The following is a 12,236-nucleotide window of genomic DNA, read 5'->3' as shown; positions in this document are numbered from 1 at the left end:
CAAATTTCTTTGAAACCTGACAAAGTAATGTGGTTTTCCAATTTAGGACCTATCCTGCTGCTGGCCTGTCAGCTGCCTGCTTACCCGGCATGCTGGATGACACCACAGTTCTGGGGCCCCATGCTCTTCATTTTCTACCTTGAGTGGCTGCCAGGCCCAAGGACCAGAATGCATGTGCAACAACCAAGCATCCTTGAACAGCTGTAAGAGAAAAAACCAATGACAAGACTCAGGTGTGATATGTGTTCCAAAACACACACACACACAGAGTTGTAGTCTCAAAGCTGTCCTGTCTGGTCTTGAAAGGATGTGGGCTCTTCAGAAGGAATAGCAAAATCCTCAGTTAATAATTCACTTGTGCATGCATCCACTTATGCTTTCATTCATTCATATATTACCACTGGCTTAGCATATGGAATTGTGCTTGTGACCCATGAATCAACTGTAAGTGGTTTTGACACTTGCCCATAATTTTATGTGTATGTATTGGGGATTGAAGGAGAGGATAAATAATACATATCCACAGCTTTCTGAATCTGCTTTTTTTTTTTTTTTTGAGACTGAGTCTCGCTCTCTCGCCAAAGCTGGAGTGCAGTGGTGTGATCTCAGCTCACTGCAACCTCCGCCTCCCGGGTTCAAGTGATTCTCCTGTCTCACCCTCCTGAGTAGCTGGGACTACAGGCACGTGCCACCACACCCGGCGGATTTTTTTAATTTTTAGTAGAGACAGGGTTTCACCATGTTAGCCAGGATGGTCTCAATCTACTGACCTCGTGATCTGCCCGCCTTGGCCTCCCAAAGTGCTGGGATTACAGGCATGAGCCACCGCGCCCGGCCCTGAATGTGCATTCTTAAATTCTGTGTGAACTCTGACAGTTATCAACCTGCTTTTTTGTTCCACTGCCCTCTCCCCTTTGAAAAAATGATAGCAGTAAACTTTATCGCCTAAAAAGGAAATAGGAATAGGAAGAATATAGATATGAATATTCAAGAGACAAATATCTATGATTAAAAGGATCCCCTCAACCCTAAAAAAGAGCAGAAACAAAGACCAGAAAATACAAAGGCTAAACCCAAAAAGCATTCCTTAAATTAAAATGCCATGGAAATAGTCTTGTATACTCCTAGAGAAGAAGACAGGGGAAACAGGTTTTGAACACTTAGCAGCATGCACATGGGAATGCCACAGAAGCAATACTCACAGCATTGGGACCGCCACACCCTCCGAGGATTAAGATAGTTGCATCATCTATGACAATCTGGGGAGGGGAAGACATTGAAAATAAACCTACAAAGACACAGGTTTCTGACTTTCTATGCTTCACTGGTATATGAAAATAGCCTACCTAGCTCCCAAATGGGAATGTTCTAGTTACCATAACCGCTCCATTCTCCTAAAAACATGTCAATTCTGATCCCTGTGAACAAATTACTGATAATTCACCTGAAAGGATACATTCTTTGTTGATCAAATATTAACATGAATGTCAACCACATAAAATGCAAGATTCTCTTGAGAAATGACACAGCAAAGTAAATGCTTTAGGGAGGAGCATAATATAAAACCACTATAAATAATATGACCAATTAGGAGTTGAAAAATAAATACCAGTAAAAAAGAATGATACATTTGCTTTGGCTTAGTGCATATTGGCATCTTACCTGACTCCCTCCTCCCTCTCCCGTCCTAACTGAAAGATGCTACAGTGTTTGCTGAATAGTTATTTTAATTCCTGAGCACCTGAGATTGGCCACCTCGAGGATGAGGACTGGGGCCGGAGATGTTCGGCTTGGACCACGCCCACTGCTCGAGGTCAAGGACCCAGACATCATTGCTCCTGTGAATTAAGGACAGAAGGATAAAGGGAGTTAGGAGCTCCCATGGACCATAATGGTGGCTGGGGAGTTCCACATGCCTGTGCCCATCTGGCAAACTTATACCATTTTCACTTTCACAGACTGTGTGGGCTGGAGCAGGTTTTAGAGATGGCCTATTCAGAGTTCAGGGGCTTCTGAACCAGAAAGACCATGTTGCTGAATCCCAGCTCTGTAGCCTGAACAAGTCACTTAATTTTCTCTAACTCTCGCTTTATCTATAAAATGAAAAGACTGTTACTACTCTCTGAGGAGCTGATATAAATGAAGGGACCTTTATAAAGATGCGCAGCAAAGTGTTATGCTCCTACTTAGCTCTTACACTGTATCTTTCTTCCCCTACTTTCCGTAGCAGTCATCCTGAGACCTTCCCTCTGCTCTTTCCACAAGGCCTCATCTGAGCTATGTCTGCGGCCAGACACTAGTACCTGACGAGATGATTTTTTAAACCATCTATTAACTGAAGTAAAAGCAGATGATTAAAAAAATAGTTAATTGGTGCAGCAGGAAATAGATACTGGTCAAGGTACAGTTTTCAAAAGCAAAAACCACAAAGAAGAGAAAAAATGATTCAAAAGGCAGCTTCATCATGGTCCAGGAGTTAAAAGCTTTATCGATTCTGGCTACAAAAAGTAATTTCACAATGACTAATGAAAGCTGCAGTTTTATCAAGGACAAACTGGCATCTCTAACCCTCAAGGGACCAACATGATGAGGATAGACTCCTGGATGGCAGTCTCTCTTTTATGGTCACTTAAGGTCATGGATTCACCCACAAAAATACAGGAATAATAGTTCCAACATCTGAAATCCTAAACTCTCTCACTGGGAGAGTAGCCCCTATCATCTCTCTCCATAATTGTTTTAAAATATGAAGATGGAAATGCCCTAAGGGAGGACAGGGGTGGGATGCTCTTGCTGCTGACAGCTCATCAACTTCTACTTCAGAGCACGGGGGAAATGACCACGACTGCTGCTACCGCTGAATCAGACAGTGATACAGATAGAATGTTCTGGCTCCTGACTATGGCTTGAGCTGTCCAGTATGGCCAGAAGTGGAGAGGACAGGAGGTAGGGAGAATGACATCACAGAAGTGTCACGCCTGACACAGGTTTCCTGCTCCTACCCAATCCACAACCCATCCCATTTGTTTTTCTTTCTTTTCTTTCCTTCTTTCTTTCTTTTCATGCCCTTTACATGTGGCTCAACCAACCTATCACATTTGGAGGGCCTGCCATTTCCACTTGTCCTGTCAATCTCCCCCTCTCCTCCTCTAAAGCCCAAAAGTGAAAGAGCTGAGTAATAAAGTAGAATAAGTAAAGCAATCTGTTTCTCAGAAGTTGGACTTCTGTAGGCACAGTACAGCAGGCAAGGTGGAGGTTCCATGAATTTGATCCTACTGAACAGAACCACGTGTCAATGAGATTCTATGTAACTATGATTTTACAGAGCAAATTTTTTAACTTATTGGTCTGTGATTAAGGGATCAGAAAACAGAATGCTAGGATGAGATAACTAATTCAATTAATCAGAGCCATGCTCAGGAATACTGACCCTAATTCACTTTTTTTTTTTTTTTCCTTGAAAGTCTCGATCTGTTGCTCAGGCAATGGCACGATCCTGGCTCACTGTAACCGCCACTTCCCAGGTTCAAGTGATTCTCCTGCCATAGCCTCCGAGTAACTGGGACTACAGGTGTGTGCCACCACGCCCGGCTAATTTTTCTATTTTTAGTAGAGATGGGGCTTCACCATGTTTGCCATGCTGGTCACGAACTCCTGACCTCAGGTGATCCACCCACCTTGGCCTCCCCAAATGCTGGGATTACAGGTGTGAATTAGGCACCTGGTCCCTAATTCACTTTTTAAGCCTGTTATTCCCAGGAGTATTTACCTTCAGGCTCATATGGAGCAAACCAAATGTACTTACATTTGCCGGGATCCTAAAGAGCCACCAAAGACAATCATTTTATCATCTATTACACAGGAGGAGTGGCCAGCCATGGGAGGTGGCCCATGGGTTGTCACAATGCAGTTCCACCTAATGTAAAAAGACAGAAGGAAGCCAAGAAGTCAGCACCACATGCTTTATTTAAAAATAGAAAGTAGGCCTCCATTTAAAATGATAATCCTATCACCTTCAGCAGAGATTTGTCGGGATAATAAGTAGAGGATGGCATAAGGTATTTATGCCTTTCCTGTAAGTTTGCTTAAAGTTATATTCACTTTCAAGTTCTGAATGTAAATAGTCTGGAGGGAGAGAGATGAGAAAACGATAACGAGACAAGATCATGGTTTGCTGACAGAGCACCACCTGCCACCTGCTACCTCTCCCTATGGTCCTGATCAGTAACAGCTAACAAGCGCCATGTACTAAGTATTCCATTACAAGAAACAGCAGTTGCTGTCATTAAGAAATATATGTTTGATAAACAATTCAGAGTAAGTCTTGGAGACACAGTTAGGAGTAAAGAATCATCTGGATCTACAACACTCCTGGAGTGTTAGCAGTCAAAGCTGAAGAGCTCACTGTTCTTCAACTGGCTCATTCATTTTTCTTGAAAGAGGAATAAATCTCTTCTATTTTTTCTCTTTAGAATAAGGGTTCTAAATGCAGAGTTCTAAGGGAGTCCTGTAAACTCTCTGAAACTGTTGGTAAAATCTGTGTATATGTACATTTTTCCCCTTCCTGGGAAAAGAGTCCACAGCTTTCCATCTAATTCTCAAAGGGACTCTTGACTCAAAAAAACAAAGAATCCACTGATTTAAGGTCTCTTTTCCCAGATTTAAAGAGTTTATCTTTGTGACTTACCAATTTTTAGAGGGTGAGTAAGTATGTATTTCATCAAAGAATCTCTCTGGCTGGTGTAGGGGATAAGGGCTTGGCCGCGTCCAGCCACCAAACAGCACTAGCAAGTCCTTATACACGACCAGAGTTGCTCCAGCTTTGGGGGAAGGATAGGACCCTAGGGAAAGTCAGTAACACCATGGTTAGCATTCAGGATCTCACAAATCTGTAGTTAGATCACCTTTCCCTGGAAGAGTAACAAAAGGGGAACTAATGCTACAAAGCACAGAGGAAAGGTGGAAAGAAAACTGGACTTGAGAGTCTGAGAGAAAATCATCACTAATTCACATATCTTTTATTATTAACACAGAGAAATCTGAATTAGAGGAAAGTTACTTAGCCTCTCTTATGTTTATAATTTGCTCACCTAAAATTAGGGATGACAGTACCTATCTCATAAGGCTGTTTTGAGTATTAAATAGTATATTCAAAGCACCTAACATAATGCCTGGCACATAGAAAGTGCTCAACAAATGAGCACCCCTTCCCATCCCCTTAACAGAGGTCACAAAGAAAAGAAAGAAGGTAGAGGATCAGGGAGAAGTATATATAGAGGCTGGATGCCTGGATGCAACTTAAAAATAACTTGTTACAAAACACAGGTTAAAAAAGGAGGCAGAACACAGTTCTTATTTGTCCTGTGAGTCAAATGTTAACATAGGGACCTCTAGGCCCCTAGCTATGGGCTTCACATAACCAGACAGCCTCAGCCTAGCACAAATGGGGCAAACTTTCAAGGCTTGGTGTGAAGGAATTCCAATGAAACCATGAGTCTTACACCAAACACCATCTAGGCTGGACCTCTGGGATACACTGATCAAATTCTGAAAAAAACAAAGTTTGGTTTATGCTGGAAAACTTGAGAGATAACAAATGTCTTACAGGAGCATAATTTTTCAAAATCTATTGTCTTTGAAATAACAATTGCTATTTCTCCCCATCCCTCACTCTACATATCACCTTTAGTTTGCTCAAGACCAAAGTAACTTGTCCCAGTATCCAGGTGTCAGTAAATACCAGAATACTTTTTTTTTTTCTCTTTGGAAACAGAGTCTCACTTTGTCGCCCAGGCTGGGGTGCAATGATGCGATCTTGGCTCACTGCAACCTCCACCTCCTGGATTCAAGCGATTTTCCTGCCTCAGCCTCCCGAGTAGCTGGGATTACAGGCATCTGCCATCATGCCCAGTTAATTTTTGCATTTTTAGTTGAGACCAGGGTTTCACCATGTTGGCTAGGCTGGTCTCAAACTCCTGACCTCAGGTGATCCACCCACCTTGGCCTCCCAAAGTGCTGGGATTAGAGGCATGAGCCACCATACCTGGCCGAGAATGCTTTTTTTAAAAAAATCTTTTTTTTTTCTTTTTGGTTAAAACTACAGGATTCATTTTTCACGGAGATCTTAAGCAGAAGGAATCCCAACACTACATTGACCTGACAGCAGTGGAGATGCTCCAATCTAGGTGGAGAGCTTTGCTTCCTCTTTCAGTAGCACGTTATGGGAACACTGAAAAGCCCTGCTCAGATTGCTTTAATGGTGTCACTTACAAAGTCTCAAGGTTCAGAAGGCAGAGCAGAGGACTGTCTTTCTTGTGATCTCACTTAGGGGAACAATACGATTTACTGAGAAGGCACCAGTCCTCAAGAGTACGGGGTGAGCATCTAAGAACACCATTTGGCATCAGCTATTTTTAGTTTCTTTTTCCTTTTCTTTGAGACAGGGTCTTGCTGTTGCCCAGGCTGGAGTGCAGTGGCACAATTATGGTTCACTGCAGCCTCGACCTCCTGGGCTCAAAGGATCCTCCCACTTTAACCTCCCAAATAGCTCAGAATACAGACAAGCACCACCATGCCCGACTGATTTTTTTTGTAGTGACGGGGCTTCCCTATGTTGCCCAGGCTGGTCTCGAACTCAGGCTGGTTCAAGCAATCCTGCTGCCTTGGCCTTTCAAAGTGTTAGGAATACAGGTGGGAGCCACTGTGCCTGTCCATGTCAGCTATTTTGAATACTTTCCTAAATAAAACCGACACTAATCCAGACCACAGGATCTGACTGTAGAAATGAGTCTTTAACTATTTATTATTTATTTTGAGACAGGGTCTAGCTTTGTCACCCAGGCTAGAGTGCAGTAACACGATCATGGCTCACTGCAGCCTCGACTTCCCTAGGCTGAAGCAATCCTCTCGCCTCAGCCTTTTGAGTAGGTGAGACTATAGGCACGTAATATCATATCCAGTTAATTTTTAAAATTTTTTGTAGTGATCAGGTCTTGCTATGTTGCTCAGGCTGGCCTCAAACTCCTGGCCTCAAGCGATCCTCCCGCCTCAGCCTCCCAAAGTGCTGGGACTATAGGCATTACCCACCTCACCCAGCCAGAAAACTTCTCTAGGAAGAGTTATCACATCAATCTGAAGTGCTGAGGTATTCTCTACCCCCAAATCCCACAAGAATAGTGACTAAGGAGGCTGTTGTCCTTCACATAGCCTTATTGTTCCTGGTCAAAAACGTTTACCTCCCCAAGGGGATCTATCTCCTAGTCCAATTAGAAAGCCTAAGTAATATAATAGTCTAGTTAAAACACAACTGTTGCTCTAAAATAAATTAATTTGTGAAATACCAAAGTTTCTAAGTTCTTGCCTCTAACTTGGAAATCATCAGTATTATGAAACAGAAAAAAGAATAAACAAACACATCACAGGCTTCGGCAAAGTAGTAATGTAAACTTTCTAGGCTAGAATGTGGATTTGGATTTGATATACTGAGCTTAAAGAAATTTTAAATGCAGTATAAGAATATATACCTCTTGCCAGGCGCAGTGGGTCACACCTGTAATCCCAGCACTTGGGGAGGGCAAGGCAGGCAGATCTCTTAAGGTCAGAAGTTTGAGACCAGCCCAGTCAACGTGGTGAGATCCTGTCTCTACTAAAAATACAAAAAGTTAGCCAGGCGTGGTAGCCCACGCTTGTAATTCCAGCTACTCAGGAGGCTGAGGCACGAGAATTGCTTGAAACTAGGAGGTGGAGGTTGCAGTGAGCTGAGATTGCACCACTGCACTCCAGCCTGGGTGAAAGAGCAAGACTCTGTCTCAAAATATATATATATATATATATATATTTGAAAGGGAGACATATTCATAGAATTTTAAAAAGTATTCATAAAACATAGCATATATAATGAAACTAGAGGAAAGACTACACTTTAGATCTGTACTGCCCAACAAAGTCACCATTGGCCACATATTGCCCATGGTTATCAAACTGAAGAGCACAGATGTAGGACATTTCTATCATTGCATAAAGTTCTATCGAACAGTGCTGTTTTAGAAGAAGGTTTTAACTTTGTCAACAGCGTGCCTATGTCTGGGGAGTATGGGAAAGTAGTAGGGATAGATGAATAACTTAACTCCAAGAGAAATGACAATTATTGTTACTATAACTCTTACTACTGCTACTGATAGTAATGACTAATATTTATTGAGCATCTACATCTATTATGTACTACGCAGTTTTTTTTTTTTTGAGACAGAATGTTGCTCTGTCACCCAGGCTGGAGTGCAATGGCACAATCTCAGCTCACTGCAACCCCTGCCTCCCAGGTTCAAATGATTCCCCTGTCTCAGCCTCCCAAGTAGCTGGGATTACAGACACACGCTGCCACGCCCAGCTAATTTTTTGTATTTTAGTAGAAACGGGGTTTCACTGTGTTGCCCAGGCTGGTCTCAAACTCCTGAGCTCAGGCAATCCACCGGCCTCGGCCTCCTAAAGTGCTAGGATGACAGTTGTGAGCCAGCGCGCCTGGCCCAATTACTACGCAGCTTTTTATGTGCTTTGCATGTAATAAATAATTTTTTTTTAGGCCGGGCGCGGTGGCTCAAGCCTGTAATCCCAGCACTTTGGGAGGCCGAGACGGGCGGATCACGAGGTCAGGAGATCGAGACCATCCTGGCGAACACGGTGAAACCCCGTCTCTACTAAAAAATACAAAAAACTAGCCGGGCGAGGCAGCGGGCGCCTGTAGTCCTAGCTACTCGGGAGGCTGAGGCAGGAGAATGGCGTAAACCCAGGGGGCGGAGCTTGCAGTGAGCTGAGATCCGGCCACTGCACTCTAGCCCGGGCGACAGAGCCAGACTCCGTCTCAAAAAAAAATAATAATAATAAAATAAAATAAATAAATATTTTTTTTTTTTTTTTTTTTTGAGACGGAGTCTGGCTCTGTCGCCCAGGCTGTAGTGCAGTGGCGCGATCTCGGCTCACTGCAAGCTCCACCTTCCGGGTTCACGCCATTCTCCTGCCTCAGCCTCCCGAGTAGCTGGGACTACAGGCGCCCGCCACCACGCCCAGCTAATTTTTTTTTGTATTTTTTAGTAGAGATGGGGTTTCACCGTGTTAGCCAGGATGGTCTCGATCTCCTGACCTCGTGATCCGCCCGCCTCGGCCTCCCAGAGTGCTGGGATTACAGGCTTGAGCCACCGCGCCCGGCCGGATTAAATTAATTATTACATGCGGCCGGGCGCGGTGGCTCAAGCCTGTAATCACAGCACTTTGGGAGGCCGAGACGGGCGGATCACGAGGTCAGGAGATCGAGACCATCCTGGCTAACACGGTGAAACCCCGTCTCTACTAAAAAAAATACAAAAAACTAGCCGGGCGAGGTGGCGGGCGCCTGTAGTCCCAGCTATTCGGGAGGCTGAGGCAGGAGAATGGTTTAAACCCGGGAGGCGGAGCTTGCAGTGAGCTGGGATCCGGCCACTGCACTCCAGCCCGGGCGACAGAGCGAGACTCCGTCTCAAAAAAAAAAAAATAATAATAATAATAATTAATTTAATCCTTCTAAAACTCCTAGTTTTATTCCTGTTTTACAGATAAGAAACCTGAGGACACAACTCTTTAAATAACTTGCCCAAGGTCATAGAAATAATAAGTGAAGAGCCAGGATTCTAATCCATTTATTCCAGATTTTAATTTTTAATTTTATTTTTTTGAGATGAGGTCTCACTCTGGCGCCCAGGCTGGAATGCAGTGGTGTGACTGATCATGGCTCACTGCACCTCTGACTTCCTGGGCACAAGGGATCCTTCTGCCTCATAAGCAGCTAAGACTACAGTCACAGGCCACCATGTCCAGCTAATTTTTTTTTTTTTTGTAGAGATGGGGGTCTCTCCATGTTGCCCAGACTGGTCTTAATCTCAAGTAATTCTCCCACTGCTGCCACCTCGCAAAGTGCTGGAATTACAGGCATGAGCCACCTCACCCAGCTATTCTTTTAAAAGAATGAGCTTTAAAGTCAGAATATATCATGCTGCACTTCATGCATACAGATACATTCCTTCTGAATAGTTGCCACAAACAAGTCTGATGCCTTAAAAGGTCTAGTGTTTCAAAGCTGAAGAAGTTCTTTCTTAAATCTTAATCCAGTAAAGCCAAAGATCTAGTCAGAGAGAAATAAATTAAACAGAAGGCTATTCCTAGAACCTCTTTTTCTCTACAACGCTCTGGAACACACTCCACCTCTAATATAGGACCATTTACTTATTCTCTGAACTCTCCAGGGAAAGGTAAGCTGAGGCCAGTGATAATGATAAATCAATATAAGAGATCCTCTAGGATTATCTTATGTAAAGGCTTTCCAAAACGATGCCTCAGGTATCTTGACCTTTCAGAAAGGCAAAATTTTTCCCTCTACTTTTTATCCCACGAAGAGGGAGAACTCCTCCATCTAGAATTTATCTCCACGGCCTGTTTTATGTCACAAAGTGTAGGAGCATCTTAGTTAAATACCTCAATTTCAGCATCTTAATTATCTCAACTAAGTAGGGGGAAATTAAATCAATTGTATACCCCCACCTCAATTTGTGGGTGAACTGGAAAAAAACTTACCATACAAGAACAAATGAGGGGCCAGAGATCAACATACAGCTTTTATACAGTGAGGTCAGCAACCAGAAGTCAAGGATACAGGTGTATCAGGTTTTTTGTTTTTGTTTTTGTTTTTGTTTTTTTGAGACGGAGTCTCACTCTGCTGTCGCCCAGGCTGGAGTGCAGTGGCGCGATCTCAGCTCACTGCAAGCTCCACCTCCCAGGTTCAAGCAATTCTCCTGCCTCAGCCTCCCAAGAGCAGCTGGGACTACAGGCGCCCACCACCAGGCCCAAGCTAATTTTTTTTTTTTTTTTTTTTTGTATTTTTAGTAGAGACGGGGTTTCACTGTGTTAGCCAGGATGGTCTCGATCTCCTGACCTTGTGATCCGCCTGCCTCGGCCTCCCAAAGTGCTGAGATTACAGGCGTGAGCCACCGTGCCCAGCCCAGGTATTTCATATTTTATGTGACCCTGATTACCCATAAAATATTTGGCAACATATTTATTGCAAATTGGATACTTTTAAATTATTGCTTCTTTAAGAATTGATATTGTGAAGCCTTTATAAAGAACTCCTACTTCCATTATTTCTAAAAATCTACGTATTTCATATATGTGTGTGTGTGTGTGTGTATATATAAATATATATATATATATTTTGAGATGGGGTCTTGTTATGTTGCCCAGTCTGGTCTTTAACTCCTGAGCTCAAGCAGTCCTCTTGCCTCAGCCTCCTGAGCAGCTGGGACTATAGGAGTGTACCACCATGCCTGGCTCATATTTCATACTTTGAATTTGTTTAAAGCAGATGGTCCTTAATTCCCTCTCGATGATCTTAATGCAAAGTCTACAAATCAAATGAATTTACGGTGAGATCAGGTGGGATGTGATGGCTCAAGTCTGTAATCCTCGCACTTTGGGAGGTTGAGGCGAGTGGATCACTTGAGGCCAGGAGTTTGAAACCAGCCTGGGCAACAAGGCAAAACCATGCCTCTACTAAAAATACAAACATTAGCCAGGTGTGGTGGTGTGTGCCTGTGGTCCCAGTTACTCGGGATGCTGTGGCAGAAGAATCGCTTGAACCCGGGAGGTGGAGGTTGCAGTGAGCCCAGACCGTGCGCCAGTACACATGGTGAGGTCAGAGATTATAGGGATCCATGAATTTTGGCAATTTCTTTTTCTTTTTGGGACAGAGTCTAACTCTGCAGTCCGGAGTGCAGTGGCGTGACTGATTTCAGCTAACTGCAACTCCGACTTCTTGAGCTCAGGTGATTCTCCCACCTCAGCCTCCCAAGTAGCTGGGACTACAGGCACGTGCCACCATGGCAGGCTAGTTTTTTGTGATTTTAGTAGAGATGGCATTTCACCATGTTGCATAGGCTCTTCTCAAACTCCTGGACTCAAGCAATCTGCCCGCCTCGGCCTCCCAACGTGCTAGGATTACAGGCGTGAGCCACAACTTTGGTAATTTCTATATCAAAGAATAACATTCTCTTTAGCCAAAGTGGAGTTCTGGAAAACAAACAATAAGTCTCTACTAGAACTTCAAAAAAAACATGAAAAGCCATATTCAAATTACATAACTTTATTCATTTTTTTTTTAAGTTCCAGGAAAAGCAAGCCATTTAAAGAGTGCCTAAGCTGGGCACAGTGGCTCA

General features: G+C 43.5%; 1 protein-coding gene across 2 annotated transcripts in view; it reads right to left on the bottom strand.

Annotated features, from left to right (window-relative positions):
* LOC105473230 (F-box protein 42) overlaps positions 1–12,236 on the bottom strand; it is a 103,487-nt gene that overhangs the window by 13,330 nt on the left and 77,921 nt on the right. For both annotated transcript variants that reach the window (XM_011726925.2, XM_011726927.2), the window contains exons 5-9: positions 4,688–4,841; positions 3,806–3,916; positions 1,742–1,838; positions 1,203–1,259; positions 85–201 (exon numbers count right to left, since the gene is read on the bottom strand). In XM_011726925.2, the coding sequence (XP_011725227.1) occupies positions 85–201; positions 1,203–1,259; positions 1,742–1,838; positions 3,806–3,916; positions 4,688–4,841 (536 nt within the window). The remainder of the gene's footprint in view (positions 1–84; positions 202–1,202; positions 1,260–1,741; positions 1,839–3,805; positions 3,917–4,687; positions 4,842–12,236) is intronic.

The sequence above is a fragment of the Macaca nemestrina genome, chromosome 1 (assembly GCF_043159975.1).
Source record: "Macaca nemestrina isolate mMacNem1 chromosome 1, mMacNem.hap1, whole genome shotgun sequence".
In the NCBI taxonomy this organism is placed as follows: Eukaryota; Metazoa; Chordata; class Mammalia; order Primates; family Cercopithecidae; genus Macaca; species Macaca nemestrina.
This window is presented reverse-complemented; position numbering and strand designations above follow the sequence as displayed.